The 20,166-nt window shown below is 47.2% G+C and overlaps 1 protein-coding gene across 7 annotated transcripts in view; it reads right to left on the bottom strand.

Moving 5' to 3' along the window:
- Positions 1-382: 382 nt before the first annotated feature.
- The window catches only part of SMOX (spermine oxidase), a 44,215-nt gene continuing 24,431 nt past the window's right edge, over positions 383-20,166 (bottom strand). For 2 of the 7 annotated variants that reach the window (XM_032461882.1, XM_032461883.1), the window contains exons 3-8: positions 17,448-17,674; positions 11,712-11,885; positions 10,790-11,549; positions 9,930-10,090; positions 7,834-7,923; positions 6,927-7,403 (exon numbers count right to left, since the gene is read on the bottom strand). In XM_032461882.1, coding sequence (XP_032317773.1) covers positions 7,266-7,403; positions 7,834-7,923; positions 9,930-10,090; positions 10,790-11,549; positions 11,712-11,885; positions 17,448-17,674 — 1,550 coding nt within the window. In that variant the 3' untranslated portion in view covers positions 6,927-7,265. Of the gene's footprint in view, positions 3,558-6,926; positions 7,404-7,833; positions 7,924-9,317; positions 9,441-9,929; positions 10,091-10,789; positions 11,550-11,711; positions 11,886-17,447; positions 17,675-18,408; positions 18,700-20,166 lie in introns of those variants that run through there. The other 5 variants (XM_032461886.1, XR_004313154.1, XR_004313155.1 and 2 more) reach the window with 5 other exon arrangements.

The raw sequence follows: 20,166 nt of genomic DNA on the forward strand, positions 1-20,166 counted from the left end.
GGGAGCTGGGTTAGGATTTCAACACATAAATTTTAGGGGACATAATTCAGCCCATAACAACCTCTAGTGGGAAGAGATGTGAGGTCACATGGCAAAGCAGGGAGGAGTGAAGAACTGAGGTCACAGTGCCATTCTAAGAGGCCAAAGCAATCTAGCTTTTGCCCCAAGCTAGAACAAGTTCTACTAAAAGAACCAGAGTTGGGTGAGGGCGGGGGAGCAGTGTGGAGGGTATAGCTCAAGTGGTAGAGTGCATGCTTAGCACGCATAACATCCTGGGTTTAATCCCCAGAACCTCCTCTAAAACTAAAAAATAAATAAATAGAAATGAATAAACCTAATTTATTTTTTTTAAAAAAGAAAAGAAAACAATCAGGGTCCCTGGAGAACTGGCTGTTTTGATGACAGAGGTAGGAAATATATGAGTATAGAGCATCTTGTAGTGCCAGAAAGTAAGGAAGTACTCAAAAATGAAAAAAAGAAAAAAAAAACCTACACGTTGATGGGGATATGTCAAAAGGGACATAGGAGCCAACTGAAAGTTTCCAGTGACCAAAGTTGGAACAATTTAACAACAAAATAAAGTAGTATTAGCTTGTGATCCAAAGTGTAAAATAAATATCCATGAGTCTATTCTGATATAAATAAATGACTGAATAAACTAATAATTGGAGGGAAGGGGGAGACAGGGAAGAGAAGGGACAATTCTCCTGTGCAGAAGAATTCCAAATAAATTATGCAGACACTTTAAAGGATAGAAGCACAACTCTCCACTCCTTAAGTGTGGGCTACAGAGTGACTTCATTCCAAAAAGGACAATATGGAAGAGGGAGGGAATGAGCATAACTTTACAGTGCAGAAAGCTGACCAAGATCACATGATGAGAGAAAAATGACACTTTAACTCTGCGGTTTTCCTCCTAAAAACCAATAACCCCAGTCTAGCCATGAGAAAAAGACCAGACAAGTTCCAGTAGAGGGGCATCCTACCACATACCTGACCATACTCCTCAAAACTGAGATCATCTGAGAAAATGTCACAACCAAGAGGAACCTAACAAAACATGACAGTTAAACGTAACAGGGTATCCTGGCTGGAATTCTGGAACAGAAAGACATTAAATTGAAACTAAAGAAATATGAATAAACTATGGACTATTTAATAATAATATACCAATGTTGGTTCACTGGTTATAAGAAATGTACCGTATTAATGTAAGATGTTAATAACAGGGAAAGTGGGCACTGGGGCTGTATACCTGCTTTTTCTGTACATCTACAACTGTTCTTTAAAAAGTCTATTGATACAAGAAAACTGACAGAATTGAAAGGATAAACAAATACATGATTATAGTTGGACCCTTCAACACTATCCTCTCAACAACCAACAGAACTAGACAGAAATACAGCAAGGATATAGAGGAAACCAATGACACCATCAACCAGCAGGATGTAATGAACACCCACAGGACATGCCACCAGGACAGCAGCAGCAGAATACACATCCGTGGCAAGCACCGTACATCCTATGCCAAGAAAGACCACAGCCTGGGCCATGAAACAAACCTCAACAAATTTAAAAGAATTGAAATCATATCATCCAGCTTCACTTGGGGAACCAAATAAGTTCACACTTATTATTATTTTTTTAAGTAAACTTATTTATAGAAGCATAATTAAACCTCTCTAGCAATCGAAGTTGGCATAAAAGGTCTGGCGGATGAACAAAAGAAAGATTGAATGAATGAATGAATGAATGAACAAAAAAGAGAATTTTTCATCTTGGGGGCCAACAAGGTTTCTTTTTACAAAAGGTTAAGAATGAAAAATAAATGATACTTAGAGTAAGTTGCAATCTTATTTTATAAACTTATTCAATATTAATTAAAGGTACTTTCTATTTATAAATATATTTAAATACTTATTTATTTATTTATTTAATCTATTTATTTATTTTTTAATTCAGAAAGGCTCACAGAGAATCCAGGGCAGGGATGATCTCTGTGCAGTTAAGAGGGCTGCACTCCCACATGACCAGCAGATGGCGCCAGAGGATGTGATTCAACCCATGAGGTTCTCTTTCCAGAGACTGGGAGTCCCCCTCACCTCTCCCAGCCATGTGAAAGGAAAGCCAGCCCAGTCCCTCCTGTGTCTCCCTCTGCAGCCAGAGGGCCCCCACCCACCACTGCTAGGGTGAGGATGCAGAGAGAGCAAGCATAGAAATGCTAGTGTGAAGCTTGACTGAAAGGGAGGCAAGGGCAGGTGGGAGGAAGATGGGGGCTGGTGATGGGAAAGACCTGAGCACTGAAAGGTGGGTGGGTGGGTGGGAAGGAGTGGAGAGACTGGGGATAGAAAAGGACGAGCAAGGTCCCTGAGGTTGGAGCATGGGATGCCCAAACGAAGGGTCACATGCTTCTGTTGCATCTGGGGAAGGTCTAAAAGAATGGATGTGAAGGCTGGCAGTTCGCAGGTTTGTCAAGAAAGCTGCCTCCAGGGGGTTCCTATTTTGTCTGTGAAGCAGCAAACCCTATTGCCTGTTGACAGCTGGTGGAGGAGGGGAGGTGTCAGAGCTGAAGGGGAGGGAGGCCCAGGAGGACTGCTGGCAAGCACCGAGGGTGGGTCTGGGGAAGATACTGTGCAGCTCTGCTTCTTCATACACTCATTCATTCATTCTGCAAATATTAACGAATAGCCAACTACACCCGGCACTATTTTGGATACAACCTACATCCTAGTGGAAGGGGAACAGATAGACAAATAAACAGACATACAAATAAACAACAACAACAACAAAAAACACTATGACATCAGGGAAAGAGAAAGGCAATGAAGAAACAGACTACGGGAGGGACAGAGAGTGCTGGGAGGGCTGTGAAAACGGGGTGCTTAGGGAAGTCTTCCTAGAGAAGTGACAGGTGAGTAGAGATCTGAACTCAGCAAGGGAAACAGACTTGCACTGTGAGCAAGCATTCTAGACAAAGGGGACAGCCAGGGCCCCCAGAAGAGTGCTGTGGAAGGAAGCAGGGGCCAAGAACAGATCACACGGGTCGCTGGAAATCACCTTTTATGCTCACTGCAATGAGAGTCACTGGAAAGCAGGGGGGCGCAAGACCGGATTCCTACTGTTAAAAGTATCACACTGGCTACTGTGGGGGGAACAGGCTAAAAGGGCCAAGCGTCGAAGAAGGGACACCACACAGGAGGCCACTGCAGCTGTCCAGGGCAGAGAGAAGAGGTACAGGGGAGGAGGTAAGACGTGATCAGGTTCAGGATGTGTCTTGTAGGGAGACCTGAGAGGATTTGCCAATGGCAGATCTGATGATCCGATGTGAAGTGTGACAGAAAAAGAAGAGTCGATGATGTCTCAGGGGTTTGCCCTGAGCCAGATGGTGGCTCAGTCGAGATTTGATTTGGGAAGGAGCAGTCGGAGTTGTGCTTTGGACACAGAAGACCCTGTAGGTGGTGTGGCTCTGTGTTGTTCGCTTTGCTCTGCCGTGTTCTGCCCAGCAGGTGTGGCTCTGTGGTTTTCTCCAGAAGTACCTATTGGTGACCCAGACACATCTGTGGAGAAAGCAGACAATTGATCCATGATTGGGATTATGCTGACTGGCTTTAACAGAACAAATGGCGAGAAAGCTAAGGACACCTGAAAGAGACTGGTGAAATGACAGACAACGGAAAACCCCACTCCTGGAACCAGTTTTAATTAATCAAGACCAATCACAAGTGATAGAAACCTACCCCCAACTAAGCCAAAGGGGAATCAGTGGCTGGAAAGGGCACCGCAGTAGCACGCAAATGGAAAGAAGAGCTCTACGACGTCAGGTCTTGATCATGGCCTTGACCTGGACCTGGACAGATGACTGCGTGAACCCACGTGCCCAACACATGAGAGGGGGCAGGTGACAGATCCAGGACAAAAAACAGTAACAGGCTCTGTAGTGAAACAGAGAGGGAACAGCCAGCGCAGAAGATCAAAACTGCTCAAGCACTGCGCTCCCTGAGACAGCATATGCCTGACATCTTGCATCTCCTAACAAAGATACAAGAGTTGAAGACCCCTGCAAAATCGGTGCTCAGCAACCACCACCAGAGTCCTGGGAGGCGAGAACAGCTTTCACACACATCATCTCCAGGTAGACAGTGTGAAGCTGGGCTACCTCCAAGCCCTTCCTTCTTGTATTCAGTACCCAACATGAGCTTGGATGTCCTGGATGCCACATTAGCAGGGCCACAACTCCCTCCTGTTTGTCGAGATTTGATCATCCTACACAAATCAAGAGTGGCCTCAACAAACAGCCCAGCCAGTCATTATGAGAAAACACAGCTGCCTGGAACTCTACCGTTATGTTTGGCATACCACCCATTAGACAGGTGCTTCTCTAGAAGTGAACCGGCAGCCCACCTCACTCTGCACCTTGGGATCATCCTTGAGTTCCACCCGACAGCCCCAGGCAAATGCGGGCTGACTCAAACCAGAGGCGCTTCACTGCTGCCTTTGTTTGTGGGGGATGCCGACATTCCAAGTGGCTCCCAGGAGTGGGAGCTAATACTGCCCACCCATCCCAGAGCAGCAAAAGTGGAGCTAGCATTTGCCAAATATCCCCAGGCCCCCTGAAGGAACATTTCTGAGGCTTCCACAAAGCCACAAACAACTCGCTCGCAGATTCACTGATGCTCACAGCACAAGAAACCATGCAACCAACTCTACATAGAATCCAGTGCCAGCAAAGGCCTCCTACAGACATAGCAGGCATGGGTGTTGGCCTGAGCAGGCCATATTAGACACCCCAAATACAGTCCTCTGAGTTTCGATCAATGCCACAGCTGTTTCAGAAAACTAGTCACAGCAAGGAACTCATGCTGTGTCCCCGGTACACCTAGTCTCCGGTCCATTTTCCTGATGGGCATATGCACTCATCTCTCTAGGGTGTATGCCCAGGAGTGGAAATGCTGGTGGGCACATGGCCAGCTTCAGCAAATCTGCCACATAGTCTCCCAGTGTGGCCCTGCCCAGTTCTACTCTTTCTAGCAATGGCCTTAGATTTTTTTCTCCCCTCAATGGCACCAGCCTCTCCTTTTTATCAGCAGTAGACTAAGCCTGCACTGTAGCACCAAACAGAGCTTGGATCAAGTCTTGACATCACCTCCGACCTGAGTGACCTTAGGCACATGACTTGCATTACTGAACTCTCAGAGGTTCTGTTTCCCCCTGGGATGAATCACCCTCCCAGCCTGAGCTCATATCCATGTCAAATTAAGAGAATCTACGCCCAGCATTTACGAGCGCCCTCCTGACTGGCAGACGGTTGGCACCAAGTGAATATTCTCTCCCTTCCTCTTGCCCACATCTGAAGCTCCCCAACATGCAGTCACCAAGCAAATATTTCCAGCTCCTCACCCTCACAGAGTTCTTTAAAATTTCTACTACACCTGTGATCCTGAGACTCTCTGTATTGCTTATTACTTTCACCTCCCCGACTTAAGAGACAGGCCACTTCTGTACATCCCACCAGTTAGTGGGGGGAAATCCAGGGCATGGGGACAGTCCGAGCTGGATCAAAGTTAATAGAAGCTGCTTCCTGCAAAGTAACTCTGGTCAGGGAGGAGACACTCTGACCAAAGTCAGGTCCAAATTTACATTGTCTATTTAAGTATTATTATAGAAAGATCTCCAAGATACATTATGTTACCTAAAACAAGCAAAATGCAGGACAGGATTAATAGTTTGTCACTTTTGTATAAAAGGAAGAGAGAAGGGTATGTATTTATAATGACATTTCTAGAAATGGATACACAAGATACTAATGACATGGGGCCATGGGGAGCAGCAACGGTACTGGGGACAGGTGTGGGACAAGATGTTTCAGTGTATCATTTTATAACTTCTGAGCTTAAACTACCCTGATGGATCCTCTGTTCAAAAACAAAAAGCAATATTATACACTTACAACTTTTTTAAGTTATACATCAGGTGAATATGAATCCCTGAAGATGTCTGGTGGATCAACCCTGGCAAAGCAAGGATGTCTCTTAGATATGTGCATGCAGGTGTGTGTGTGTGTGAGAGTGTGTGTGTGAGAGTGTGTGTAGGGGTGGATGTGCACGTAGGTGGATGTGCAGGTGGGTGCAGGGAGGCATGTGTATGGGTGTGTCTATGTGCTGGACATCTCCATCACAGCCTGAGGTGAGGGGGGAGAAGATGTGGACTCATGCCAACGGCAATGCACTAAACATCTGAGGAGGGGACCCAACCTAAGTTCATCCAGAGTTAGACCAGGGGGCGCACCTGGCTTTTCATCACTTCCTCCGTAACTACCCGACCCCTCAACTCCACAGAATTCGAACTCTAGCACTAGAAATCTGGAGTCAGAAAATGACTAAATATTCTTTAAGGTTCTATGCATGTGTACAGATGTAGTTGTGTATAGGTATATGGGTGTGGGGTGATGTATCTGTGCGGGACTGAGTGTGTGTAAATGTGTATGTGGGTATTTAAGGGGTGTGTGTATGTGTATTTTTTCACTCAGCCAAAAAGTGGCCAGACTATCCACCTTCCCAGAAGTCAACAGGAGCAGATGACACTGAATAGTAATTAACACACCTGAGCCACAACGGATATCCCCTCCCATAAAACTCACCTTCACTCCATGTGGCCGTGTCACTCAATCAGGCTCTGAGAAGTCCAGCAAAGGGCCAGTGGGCAGACCCAGGCCTGTCCTGAAGGAGCTGGGGCTGGGCAGTGAGGAGCCCTTACCCCTGAGGAATCTCACCAGCAGGAAGGGAAATGACCACACACAGGTTGGGGTGAGGGGATGCCCCTTCCAGCAAAGGTAGGCACCTTCCCTTCTGAGGGTACAGCCAGACCACAGCTCCCCGCATCATCCACACACACACACACATACATGGCTGAGAAAAAAACGGGAGAAGTTGAGGAGCACAGGAAGGGCAAGCCTCTTTTATTACCCCAAAATGCAAAGACTTGAAGGCACTTACAATAACAAGGCGGGAGAGGAGGGGAGGCGTGAGGAGGTCGGAGGTCAGAGCACAGAGGTAAATCAACAGACCCCATCCTGGTCACCACCCGGCAAGAGGAAAAGGAAAAGCTACAGGGCCAGGTCTGAGGCCAGTCGGGTGTCTAGCTCTACAAAAGATACAAATCCACTCTACAGAGGATTAAGGAGTGAGGAATACACAGCAGCAAGGGGCAGGGCTGGCAGTCACGAGTTAGTGGTTCTTTAAGGAACACGCTCGGCAGCTAGGAAGCCCTCAGGTCCCCTGCTGGAAGAGGTCTCGGTACATCTCAATGAGACGAGCAGCCTCTCGCTGGCCAGAGAGCAGAGCACCATGGGTGGTGGAATAGTACTTGCGGTGGGTGGCCTCACCTGAGAACAGCACCTGCATGGGCTGGGGGGCAGGACAGGGAAGTGAAGGTGGAGGAGCAAGAATGGCTACCTGTCTTCCCCAGAACCCCCCATCCATACAAGTCAGAGAGGAATGAGCAGGCATCTGAGATGCAGGTATTGCTGTTTCCACAGGATGAGGAATTGCCCATCCCACCTGCCCATCTTGCCCTGCTTCTTCCCCAAACATCCAGGCCTCAGTTCTTTCTGCTCTGAGGCTTTTATGAGTCATGGCTCTGCAGTTTCAGAAACTCACTGTGCCTCTTATGAGTGAACTCAAGGAATGACTTAACCTCCCTAAACCTTGATTTTCTCATCTGCAAGATGGGTTTATACCATCTACTTCTGAGGGATTAAGTGAAATAATGTATCTAAAGCACTCAGAACCTGAAGAATATAAGTACTTGATAAAGTTAGGCAGTAATTTAACAAACCTTTATGGAGCCCCTATTAGGTTCCAGGGACTGTTCTGGGCACTTGGAAGATAAAAGGTGACCAGGCAGCTGCTCTGAGGAGCTTCCTTGCTGGTGGGGAAGCCAGACATGAAACCCAATTATTAAACGGTGTCATATGTGACGTGATGGGTGTTTGGGTGAAGTTCTGAGAGCCCAGAAAAGAGGCCAACTGTCAGGGGGCTCGCACAAAGCTTCCCAGTGGACAGGACCTGTGAGCTTCTTCTCTGGAAGATGCTAGATAAATCAACAGGCAAAGGATGTTTCAGGAAGAAGGAAAAATGGGGGCAAAAAATGCACCAAAATAGGTCTTGTCTAGAAGACAGTGGGGATTTTGGTAAAGCCAGGGCTCAACCTCAGGAAAGAAGGCTGTTTAGGTGTGGTCCAAGCAAAGTGCTTGCATTCAAAGCCTGAGTTTGGATTTTACCCCAGTGTATCTTAAACTGAATGTGCAAAGGTACCAGCTGGGGATCCTGGTAGAATGCAGTTTTTACTTTAGCAGGTCTAGGGTGGGCTGAGAATCTGCATTTCTAACGTGCCCCACATGATGCCAGGGGGCTGGTCCGTGGACCACCGACCTTGAGTAGCGAGGTTTTAACCCACCAACAAGGAGCTGCGGAGGTGGTTAAGCTGAAAATGGGGCACACGTTGTGACAGAGGGCAAGCTGCCTACTGCCACAACGAACCTCTTTCTCCTCAGAACAGAAATCTTGACTTTTAACTGGTTTCATTGCCATCTGCGGAGAGGCGATGAATCCCAGCATCTCTAGCAGCTAGTAGTGTCATGTGACTACGTTCCAGCCAATCAGCTTCAAGCACACTGTTGCTTAGAGACAGTGACTCAGCACCAGGGGTTCCGCTCTTTGACCAGGCAGCCCGGCACAGACTTGGGAGCTAGAGCAGCAGCCTCCACAGCCCTCTTGGACAACAAGCTGGTCCGGAAGATGGAGCGAGTCACTAATGATACCAGCCCCTGACACCTACCTCCGGATTTCCTTTTGTGTGACAGAAGGAAACCTCCATCTTGCTTAAACCAGTTTGTTTTGTTTTGTTCTGCTTTGTGTCACATGCGCTAGTTCTAACTGATACAGGTGACAAGAGGTTTGCTTTTTGGGAGGATGGCTGTAGCAGCAGTGAAGGCCTTCTCCTCTCTCCCCCTGAGCACAGCCAGGGCAGGCACAACACACATTGGTTGACTGCAATCTTCTTCACCAATTACACCAAAGAATTATTTTAAATGTAATTCTGTCGGGATTTTAACATTTATTGTATGTGTATGCTTGATAAAGGGAACTCAAAATCTACTTTATGGGAGCATAAATATATATAATTATTGCTTTTTGACTTATAAATATTTTTCTCTATATATTATTATACAATTGATATAATTTGGGGGAGGGTCAATATTCTTAATTTTATTTTCTAAAACATATTGGGGAAAAATAAAGCATACTGAGGAAACTTACTTCCACTGAATCAGTGCTGTCCATTAGACTTTCCTGATGACAGAAATGCTCTAGAGTGACACACTCTAACATGGTAGCCATGAGCGACATGTGGCTCTCAAACTTGAAACACGGCTAGTACAACTGAGGAACAAAATTTTGTATTTATTACTTTAAATTGTAATTAATTGAAATTCAACGTGGCTAATGGCTACCACATTGGACAGCATAGCATTAAAACGGCTCAGTTTTTATGGTTTCAAGAAAGCATTTGGTAGGGGTGTATAGCTCAGTGGTAGAGCACATGCTTAGCATGCATGAAGTCTTAGGTTCAATCCCCAGTACCTCCATTAAAAAAAAAAAATACACTAATGTGATACATGTTAAAAAAAAATAGAAAGAAAGAAAGAAAGCATTTTAACACATCTCAGTTATTGACTCCATTTGTTCTTCCTGATGTTAAGGGCATATTTTCTTGTTTTCTTTTTCATTATAGGAGTTACTCCATCCATCTTACCTCGACAATCCTCAGTGACCACCACCACCCTCCCGCTCCTTCTCCTGGACCAAACACACCCCTCACAGATGCCCTGGCCCGGCAGCCCACGCACACCCAGCACACTCCCCACTCACCGCTGTCTTGGAGCTCTCCGTGTACGGCAGGGGCTTGGCCAGCTTCTCCACGTCTGCCCCACTCGAGCCCACCTGTGTATACGAATAGGAGCCCCGGAAGTAGGGGTTGCTGCCCCAGGCAGAGCGCAGGATTCGCCGAGGTTTGGGAATGTTGGGGTTCCCTATTGAGGAGTGAGAAGAGTCAAGGGGGGAGGGTGAGACATGGCTGCACACTGAAGACACACCTAAGCAGACGACTCCCACTCTGTCTCCAGGGTTCCAAGAAGGCTGGGCTGCTACAGATAGGCACGGAGGATGGAGAAGGGAGGGCGGGAGGGAGGATGGGGTTCAAGCTGTGTATCCCCCAATGCCTCCTTGTGACCTCCCTAGCAAAACACCACCTCTCTGTGGGCCTCAGTTATCTATCTGAAAAACATTCCAAATAATCACATTCCCCCTTCCAGCTTCAGGGGTTCTTGTGAGGGAGGCTCTTCTGGGATATTGGAGGAAGTATGTTCAACTAAAAGAATCAGACAGAGAAACACAAATCCATCTCTTAGCAAGACAATATGAGTAGGAAATGGGCGGTCTGAGGCTTTGCAGTGATATCTGAGTTTACCATCAGCCCTTAGAAAGAGAAGAAATGCAGAGCCTGTGGTTCTGAGTGTCTCAAGTTCCATACGGGGGAGAGCCTGCATTTAAGAGCCCAAGGTCAGGTGTGGCACCCTCCCTGGCATCACCACCAGTGGGCACACCACCTCAGTATCACAACCTGGGGATGAGGATGCTGCCACACAGTTTGGGATGCTCAGAGGGTCCGGCAGAGGATGGCAGCTGGAGCCGGCCTGTGGAAGCAGGCGGGGGGCAGGGACGGGGCGCACCTGTGAACTGCCGCAGCATCTCCGTACAGATCTCCGCCACTGCCTCGTCGTCGCACTTCTCCATGAGGAGGGCCTCCTCCCCGCAGATCCAGCCACTCAGCACGTGGCCATAGCGCTCAGGCGGGTAGAGGACATCAAAGCCGCAGATCTTGCGGTACCAGAGCTCAGGTGGGTAGGTGAGGGTGCGGCTCTCTGCCTCATCCTCCCACACAAACTGTAGGCTATTGCACTCCGGGCCCCAGAAGGGCTCCTCAAATTCTAGAAAGATCTTGTCGGTGGTGCCGATGCCCAGGCGATGGATGGCAGCCACCTTCTCGGCGGGCAGGCTTGGCCGGAAGAAGCTGGTGTACTGCCTCTTGAGCACGCCCAGGGACACGGTCACGATCACGTGGTCCGCCGGGATCACCTCGCAGTCCTCGCACTCCACCACCACCGGCCACTGCTCATCCTCATCCTGCCTGTCCCCCCGGGGCTCCTCTCCACCCTGGCTGCCCTCCCCAGCGTCATGATTATGGTCACTCTCCCCCCGGGGCTCAATCTCAGGGCCCCGGGGGCAGCCTGAGGCCTGGTCCCAGTGAATACAACGGACAGGTTTCCCCAGCTGGATGACGTGGGCCGGGATGCCTTCAGCCAGCAACTCCACAACCTGCATGAAGCCTGAGGGGATGATGTGGTGGGCACCAGGAATCTCAGTCCACTCCCCAAAGGCGCTCAGGGATACCTCATCCATGCTGTGTGAGCTACTCTCACAGCTCTCCACCTGTAGGAAGAGCCAGAGGGGAGCTAGGTGACCGCCAAGGCTGAGCAGGGGTAGGAGCAGGACCTCAGGGCAGTGCCGCCCTCCTCGGACCCAGATTCCCCAGAATCAGTCTTCCTCACTCTGGCACCTGTACTCAACAGAGCTTCGCGATGGCAAAGATACCTTCAGGTACTGCTGGATCATGGCGAGCTTCAGGCGTTTGGTGGCCTCCGGGTCATCAGGGTCATTCCTGATACGGTTGCGCACCTCCTCTCGGGTGAACACCCCCACGCTGTTCTGACTCTCAGCATTGACTGGTTTACCATGCCGGAAGAATTCCTGGGTCAAGTTATAGACCTGCAGGGAGACCCCAGGAGACTGAAAACACACTTATCCCACCGCCGTTTCAGACCTCAGAGCCCCAGCTCAAAAGTCACCAGCTCCCACCTGTTCCCAGGTGTGCTGAACTCATGGCGCCTCCCCCTCGGTAAATCAACATGGTAGTCAGTGCTGCCCTGAGCTGCACCATCCAAATCAAGGCTTGAAGATGGTAAGTTGCCCTGGGCAGCCAGCTCCCTTGCCTCCAGACACAGGCGGTGAGATGGGACCCAGAGGCTTTCTTGCTGGGCCCTTGCTTGGAACAAACTGAAACGGCTGGTGCCATACAGTCTGCAGGAAAGGAACTGCCCCATCGTGGGCTCTACATGGCTGAGCGGACTGCCCACTGGAGAACCCAGGTCTGCACACATTTCTCTTTTCCAAGAACCAAATGCATAAACTTCCCCTGACATTCCTGCCCAAGTGTATCTACTTCACCCTCTCCCAGGAGTGCAGTGTGGGGTGGTAGCTTAGCCAGTGTTTTAGGGCAGAGGGAGCAGAAGGGGCCCTGAAATATGATCTCTCAGGAGACCCTCCCTCGCTGTGCTCAGGTCCACACAAAGTGCCCCCTTTACTGCAGGACCCAGATGCATCTCAGGAAGATGGCATGTTGGGGCAGGGCATGTGGAGAGGAAGGAGTCCCCAGTATGCTAAGAAATGGAAATTTATTTCACGGGCATATTTTGGCAAAAACTCCAACCCACACTTCACCAACAGAAAGCAATGAACAATCCTTTGGAGCAGGGTCCTATTGCCTCGCCTGCCTGCCAGGCATACAACTCCCACCAAACACTGGGCAAGTCTCCCCTGAGAAAAGTAAGCAAGTCCTGGGTCAGGCATTGAATCCCCAAAGGGAAAGGTCTGAGCCCCAACATTTACTGAACAAACATTTACTGGGCTCTGTGCCTGACACAAGTTGGCACAGTTCTGAGCTCCTGCTCTTACTCAAGTTGAGGAGACATCCCAACTGGGCTGTTTTCATATGATGTGCTGTGCTATGACAGAAAAGAACCCAGGGATTGTGAGACCAACTCAGATAACCTCAGACCAAGTCAGGACATAGCCAGGTAAGCAGCAGGAGGGAGAGAGTATTTCAGGTAGAAGGAACAGCATACCCAAAGATGAGGGAGGATGTAAGATGCATTCAGAGTGGTTCAGTCTTCGAGAGGGTATAACTCAGTGGTAAAGTGCATGCCTAGCATGCACAAGTTCCTGGGTTCAATCCCCAGTACCTCCATTAGAAATAAAGTAAATAAATAAACCTAATTACCTCTCTCCAAAAAATAAAATAAAAATACAGAGTGGCTCAGTCTCGCTGAAACGGGCAGCAAGGAGAAAGGCAGTTGCAAAAGATGACTTTGAAAAAGCAGGCAGAGGCTGGGGCATGAAGGACTAAGAGTCAAGTCAGGGACTCCAGACTTTATCCAAGACCCTGGCATCACTGAAGGGCTGTGGGCATCTTCACATGCCCACTCTCCCTCCCAGGACCCTGGCCAGTGTGGGCTCCGTGGCCAAATATCTGTGGCTGGTGCTGATTAATAGAGTGTTTACCTTCCTAAAGTGAGTCTGAATGTGGTCAATACACATTCATAGGGATTTGTCTGCCCTGTAACCAGGCCGAGGCTGCTGGAAAGAAGGTGGCACTGCACCCCCACCACCACTCCACCCAAGGGAAATGCCCCACCCCATAAGATTGAAACATGAATTAAACATGTCTCTGAAATATAAAACACAAGAAGAAAATGAGTTAAGTTGTTCATTTTTTCCTTCCTACTGTCACAAGATGCTGGGCGTTTGGCCTTAACTGGAGTCCTCAGCAAATTCCTCACCCAGTACCACTGCCAAGGAGTCAGGCTTTCAACTTACCTCCTCCTCCCTGGGGTTTTCGCTTTAGTGATAAGCAGCATGGTGTTGCTGGCTAGTCAGCTTACGCTGACTAAAGGCAAAAGTGCCCAGCTAACAAATTTAGTCCATCTACATGATTCTTTGTGTCAACCACTCAGACAGCCTTAACTGAACACGCATTTGTCATACAGATACAGTCTCCTGTCCTGGGTTAAATGACATCTTCCCAAGGTGACCCAAGGAATATGGGACTGGCCTGGAACAACTAATAATACTCACCCCAATTCTCATGAAGCACTTTTCACTGGAATCTCATTAAATCATCATGACACTATGAAGTACATATAATTGTGCCCATTTTACAGATGAGAAGAGTGAGGCTCAATAACTTGCCCATGATTATATAGCTAATAAAAGGTAGAACTGGTATTTGAATCACAGTAATCATGCTCCAGAGACTAAGCTCTATATGATAACTACTGTACAAACTCATTTATTTGTTAACAAATGTAATACATTCAAATGAGTAGCCCTTCAAAGTCATCACCTTCAGGGGGAGGGCTACATATTTATTCACCCTCAGGCAAGGCTTCATGCTTAGGAGCACATCTCTTCAGAACAGCCTCCAACATTGTTTAAGAGTTACATAAGGAAATCTGTCTCTTCACCTCATGGTTAACATCTCCTCTGACCCAAAGCACACCACCAGAGTGATAACCCACCTTTATCCATCCTACTTTCCATGACTCCCACTCTTGGCTTTCAAACATCAAACCCATAAGAAGGAGTTGATGATGATCTATTTTGAAGGACATGTAAAAGAATAAGTAAGTTACGGACCCTGAAAGTCATTCTCAAGAAACATCCGTGCTTGAAGCACTCACAATAACGTAAGAATCAGGACATGACTTCCCAGTAGACCAGGAATGTCTCCTTTGAAGAATGTTAGTTCTTATCTGATCAGTAGTAATATTGAGTGACAACACACAATACCATGGAACTGTACACAACATACCTTGTGGGTACACACACAGAAGACACTGAGTGTGCCTGCCCTCCTCTGAGCAGGGACTACCCCAAAGCAAGGGTCATTTCCCCTTTCCCATGCCCAAGAGACATAGGAAATGTACAATAGGTGCCTGCTGGCCAATTTACTGACCTGAAGCAAAGGTTCATTACACTATAAATGACAAGCTAGCCGAAGGCAAGATCAATACGTTACCTTGCCTGTTGAGTGCACCTCACAGCACCACTGAAAGACACTAAAAATGTTAACATTGTTAAAAAAGCCTGAATAAGACAAGGATGTATAATCACTGCCACTTTTGTCAGACGCTGCACTGGAGATTGCCAGTACTACACGGCAAGAAAAAGAAATGAATAGTTTTAGGTTATGCTGTCCAAAACAGTAGCCACTAGATACTTATAGTAATTTAAAATTAAATTAAACATTTAGTTCCTCACTATTACTAGCTACATTTCAAGAGCTCAAAAGCCACATGTGGCTAGTGACTGCCATCCTGGATCGTGCAGGTCTAAAACATCTCCACTATCATCGAAAATTCTATTGGACAATGGTGGTCTGAGGATTAGAAGGGGGAAAAGCAAAATTCTCATTTTTTGGTATAGGATTATATACATAAAATTCTAAGACACAGTTAGAATATAAATTAATATGATATATTAATAGATATAGTATCAGAATTAAAAATAATTTAGCAAGAAAGCTAAAATCAATACCTAAAAATAAGGTATAAATACCCATGACATTTTTCATATTACTAGAACAAATAATCTTAAAATTTATATGGAATCAGAAAAGACCCCAAATTGCCAATGCAATCTTGGGAAAAGAGAACAAAGCTGGAGGTATCATGCTCCCTGACTTAAGACTATAGTACAAAGCTATAGTAATCAAAACAGCATGACACTGGCACAAGACGACACACAGACCAATGGAACAGAATAGAGAGACCAGCAATAAACCCATGCACAATTACTCTGTGATAAAGGAGATAAGAATATACATGGAAAAAGGATAGTCTCTTCAATAAGTGGTGCTGGGAAAACTGAACAGCTGCCTGCAAAAGAGAGAAATTAGAACATTTTCTCACACTTTACACAAAAATGAACTCAAAATGTATTAAAGACATAAATGTAAGACCTAAAACAATGAAACTCCTAGAAGAGAACAAAGGCAGAACACTCTTTGACATCAATTATGACAATTATGACATTTTTTTGGATTGTCTCCTAAGGCAAAAGAAACAAAAGCAAAAATAAACAAATAGGACCTAATAAAACCTAAAAGCTTTTGCACAGCAAAGGAAGCCATCGACAAAACAAAATCCAAAATATATAAACAGTTCATACTACTAACAACTCGATTCAAAAATGGGCAAAAGACCTGAATAGATACTTTTCCGAAGAAGACATACAGATGGCCAACAGTCACATGAAAAGTTGCTCAACATAGCTAATCATCAGAGAAATGCAAATTATAATGACAGTGAGATACCACCTCACACCTGTCAGAACGACTATCATCAAAAAGACTACAAATAACAAATGTTGGCGAGGGTGTGGAGAAAAGGGAACCCTCCTACACTGTTGGCGGCAATGTAAACTGCCATAGCCACTATGGGAAATAGTATAGAGATTCCTCAAAAAACTAAAAACAGAACTACCACATGATCCAGAAATTCCACTCTTGGGTATATATCCAAAGAAAAAGAAAACACTCATTCAAAAAGATACTTGCACCCCAATGTTCACTGCAGCATTATTTACAATAGCCAAGATATGGGAGCAACCTAAGTGTCCATCAAGAGAAGAGCAGGTAAAGAAGATGTGGTTTATATTTATAATGGAAGACTACTCAATCATAAAGAAGAGAATGGAAATCTGTCATTGGCAACAATGTGGATGGACCTAGAGAGTATTACATTTAGTGAAACATAATACTGACGACAGAGAAAGACAAATACTCTGTTACCACTTATATGTGGAGTCTAAAAAATAAAACAGATGAATAAATGTAACAAAACAGAAACAGACTCAGATATAGAGAACAAACTAGTGGTTACCAGTGGGGAGAGGGAGGAGGGAGGGGCAAGACAGGGGTAGGGGATTAAGAGATACAAACTACTATATAACAAGGATATATTGGATAACATGGGGAAATAGAACCATTATTTTGTAATAACTTTAAATGGCATATAATGTATAAACATATTGAATCACTATGTTGAAACTAATATAATATTGTATGTCAAGTACTCATCAATAAAAAAATGAAAAAATCAGTTATAATTCTATACACTGGAAACAATTAGAAGATAAAGGTTTTTAAAATTACCATTTATGAGAGTATCTAACAATAATCACACACCCACATACCTAGTAATAAATCTAACAGAAGATGTTGGAGGCCTTTCTGGGGAAATATTTAACCATGAGTATCAATAATCTCTTACCTAGTACCTCTCAACTCATCATCTTCATTCTATTCTCAAATTTTCTGATTTTCCAAACGCAGGGCCCAGAGAGTGTGCAGACATGACCAGGATCGTGACCATAGAAGATCCCAGCAGCTTCGTCCAGCCCCCACCACCGACACACACACATGCACGCACACAGCCAGGGTGCTCCCTGCCCCCCACACCCTTGTGACCCGCTGCCCCAGTGACGCCTCACCTCGTTGTATAAATCACTGAATTCCTCAACCACGTCCTTGGGGACCCTGCAGCCACGGTTGGTGAGGTAGCAGGCCACGCCATTCTTGGAGTAGAGGCTGATGCGGCCCACACTGCGCTCCCCATCAGTTGTCTCTTCCAGGAGGCCATTGGCTTCTGCTAGATGGTAGATGGGGTTCCCGTGGGAGCCATGGATCCACGTGGCTCCTAGCTCAAAGGTGGCGTGTCCTGATGGCGACAACAGGCTCTTAGAGGGACAAAGACTTCTTCAGAAGGGCCAGAACACTGCCACATGTGCCCTCCTCTAAGAGGATCCTTCCACCCCCAAGAACAGGGCAGAAAGTGGATTAGGTCCCCCTCTGGCAACAAACACTCCCAACGGAAACCATGTGTGGCACAAAATGGGCTCCACTTCATAGCTGAGGTAACGTCCACCCTTAATGACTCTATGATCTGACCCCAAGTCACCTCACTAGAATTAGAAGGCTCTCCTTCTAAGATAACACCAGACAACAGATCCTCCTTCCTCACTGGTGCCTCCCCCTTGTGAGAAATTCTATGGGCACCAGAGGGTGCAATGGTCCCAGTGAGGGGAGCAAGGGTGCCTGAAATCCCCAGTGAGGAGGCCCAGAAGCAGGCCCTGCCTTCCAGACCCTGGGTCCCCATCTGGCCTTCCTCCAGTTCCTCAAAATCCAGTGGCCTAAGCGTCTACGCCCCCCTCACAGACGGAAGATGGTCACCTCCCAACTCAGTCTGGGGCAGAGGAAAGAGGGCAAACATTCCGGTTTGGAAGAATACTCCCCAAGGGAGTCTAAACCAGACTTCTGGAGAAAACTAAGCTTTCTTGTTCTCTGGCACAGGTGGCAGAGCCCTAAGAGTGACCAGGGCAGAGGGCAACTCCCGAGCCCAAGCTGGGACAGGGCTGGTGGCTGGTTCTACCCTCCCGTCTGTAGCCGAGGTACCCGATGCTCTGAGGCAAGCTGCCACTGGCCTGGACCTATTTCCTCTTCGGGGCCTCAGTTTCCTTTTCTTGTGCTGCAGGGATTGTGATGCATTTGTCTCCTTCCCAGCCGGGCTCCCAGGTAAGTTGGAAAAATGAAAGGGGAACAGAAAGGAACATTTTTTTGGTGTTTTGTTTTTGGAGGCCTGATTCAAGACATCATGTGTGGTACCTTTTTTGCCAAGATGGTCACAGTAATTCCTTCTATCCTGACACACATGGCCCTTTGCAACACGACTTTGCCAGTCCTCCCATCAAGAGCTGGAGTCTGTTTCCCCACCCCTTGAATCAGGGCTGGACTTGTGACTTGCTCTGATTAGTAGAACACAGTAAAAGCGACATTTGTGGCTTCAGAGCCTAGGACTCAAAAAATCTTGTGGCTTCCACTCTCACCCTCTTAGAATGTGACCACCATGAAAAGAAACCCAGATTTCTGGAGCCACAGAATATAAGCAAATAAAATGGTGCTGTTTTAAGCCACTACATTTTAGGGCGGTCTGTTATGCAGCAATAGCCATCTAACTGCACCATAACAGACAACAATCACCCCTCACCCCTGGAACTGGGCATTCCTCTTTTTTGTGCTTTCTCTTTCCTGGGCTGTTTCTAATTAAACCATCAGTTACTAAAAAAAAAAAAAGCATTGTAAGCAACTATGTACCAAATACAGAGCAAGAGAAAACACAATCAACCTCAAGCCACAACAGAATTTCCTGGTGTCTCTGGAATCACAGGCAAGAATGTGTAGTAAGTCCCTTTGTCTGGAGAAAGTGGGCAGACCAGAGGGCACAAAAAACTGGAAACCCAGTGACCTTCTTCCCTGGGCGGGGTTCCTGGAGGGGCAGTGGGGACATCTGTTAGTAATTCATTTTTACAGCCTCAGGCTTGGGGCTCCCCAAGGTGTATTGCTTAGTTTGAGCTCCCAATAGGAGCAAAAGGGGGCCTGCAGCTTGGATTCTCCCCAGGGCATACCAGGGAGCTCCAAGTCACAGTCACTGGGCAGTGATGTCCAGGTATGGGGTATCCTTCCTGGCTCCAGACACTAGCATGAGCAGCAGTGAGGTGAGCAGCTCAAGGTCAACATCAAGGTCAGCACTCCACTCCTATTCCCCAAGCTCTACAAGGAGGTGGGGCAGCCCAGAGCAGGCCTCTGTCTGAGGATGTTTCCTGCCCTCTCCCACATGCCCCTCACCTCTGTCATCCTTGCTACATCCCTGCATCCAAAGAGTACCAGGCACCATCTTCATATCTACCACACCGTGTCCTTGGACTTCTGGTCACCCCTCCAGCCCTTACCACCAGGAGTCACGGCCAGCACCTCACACTGCAGCAGGTGCACCTGCAGCCTGGGCTTTCAGCCTGCAGTTGTCTGCACACACAGCACACGCACATGAGCCCTCACCTGGACTTGCTCTCCCATCTCCTGGCAGGGTCTGCCTCGATCCAACTCCACACATACATCATTTCATGTGTGCAACTGCCCCCTCCTTCTTCTCACTACCTACCCAACTCCCCCCTCACCTGAGGCCCACCAGAGCTCCCTCCCCTATGAGGAAGGCTTCCTGCCACATGCACGCCCTCAGCCTCCTGCAGCCCCAATCCCTTCCACCTCATGGCCTTGAACCATCACTTTCCTGCACAGCACGCCTCAGCTGTCAACTGCCACTGAGACTGGGCCATTTGTCCTCCCATCTTCTGCTTTTATGTCAGACCCTGAATG

This window comes from Camelus ferus, chromosome 19 (assembly GCF_009834535.1).
Source record: "Camelus ferus isolate YT-003-E chromosome 19, BCGSAC_Cfer_1.0, whole genome shotgun sequence".
NCBI classification, from domain to species: domain Eukaryota; kingdom Metazoa; phylum Chordata; class Mammalia; order Artiodactyla; family Camelidae; genus Camelus; species Camelus ferus.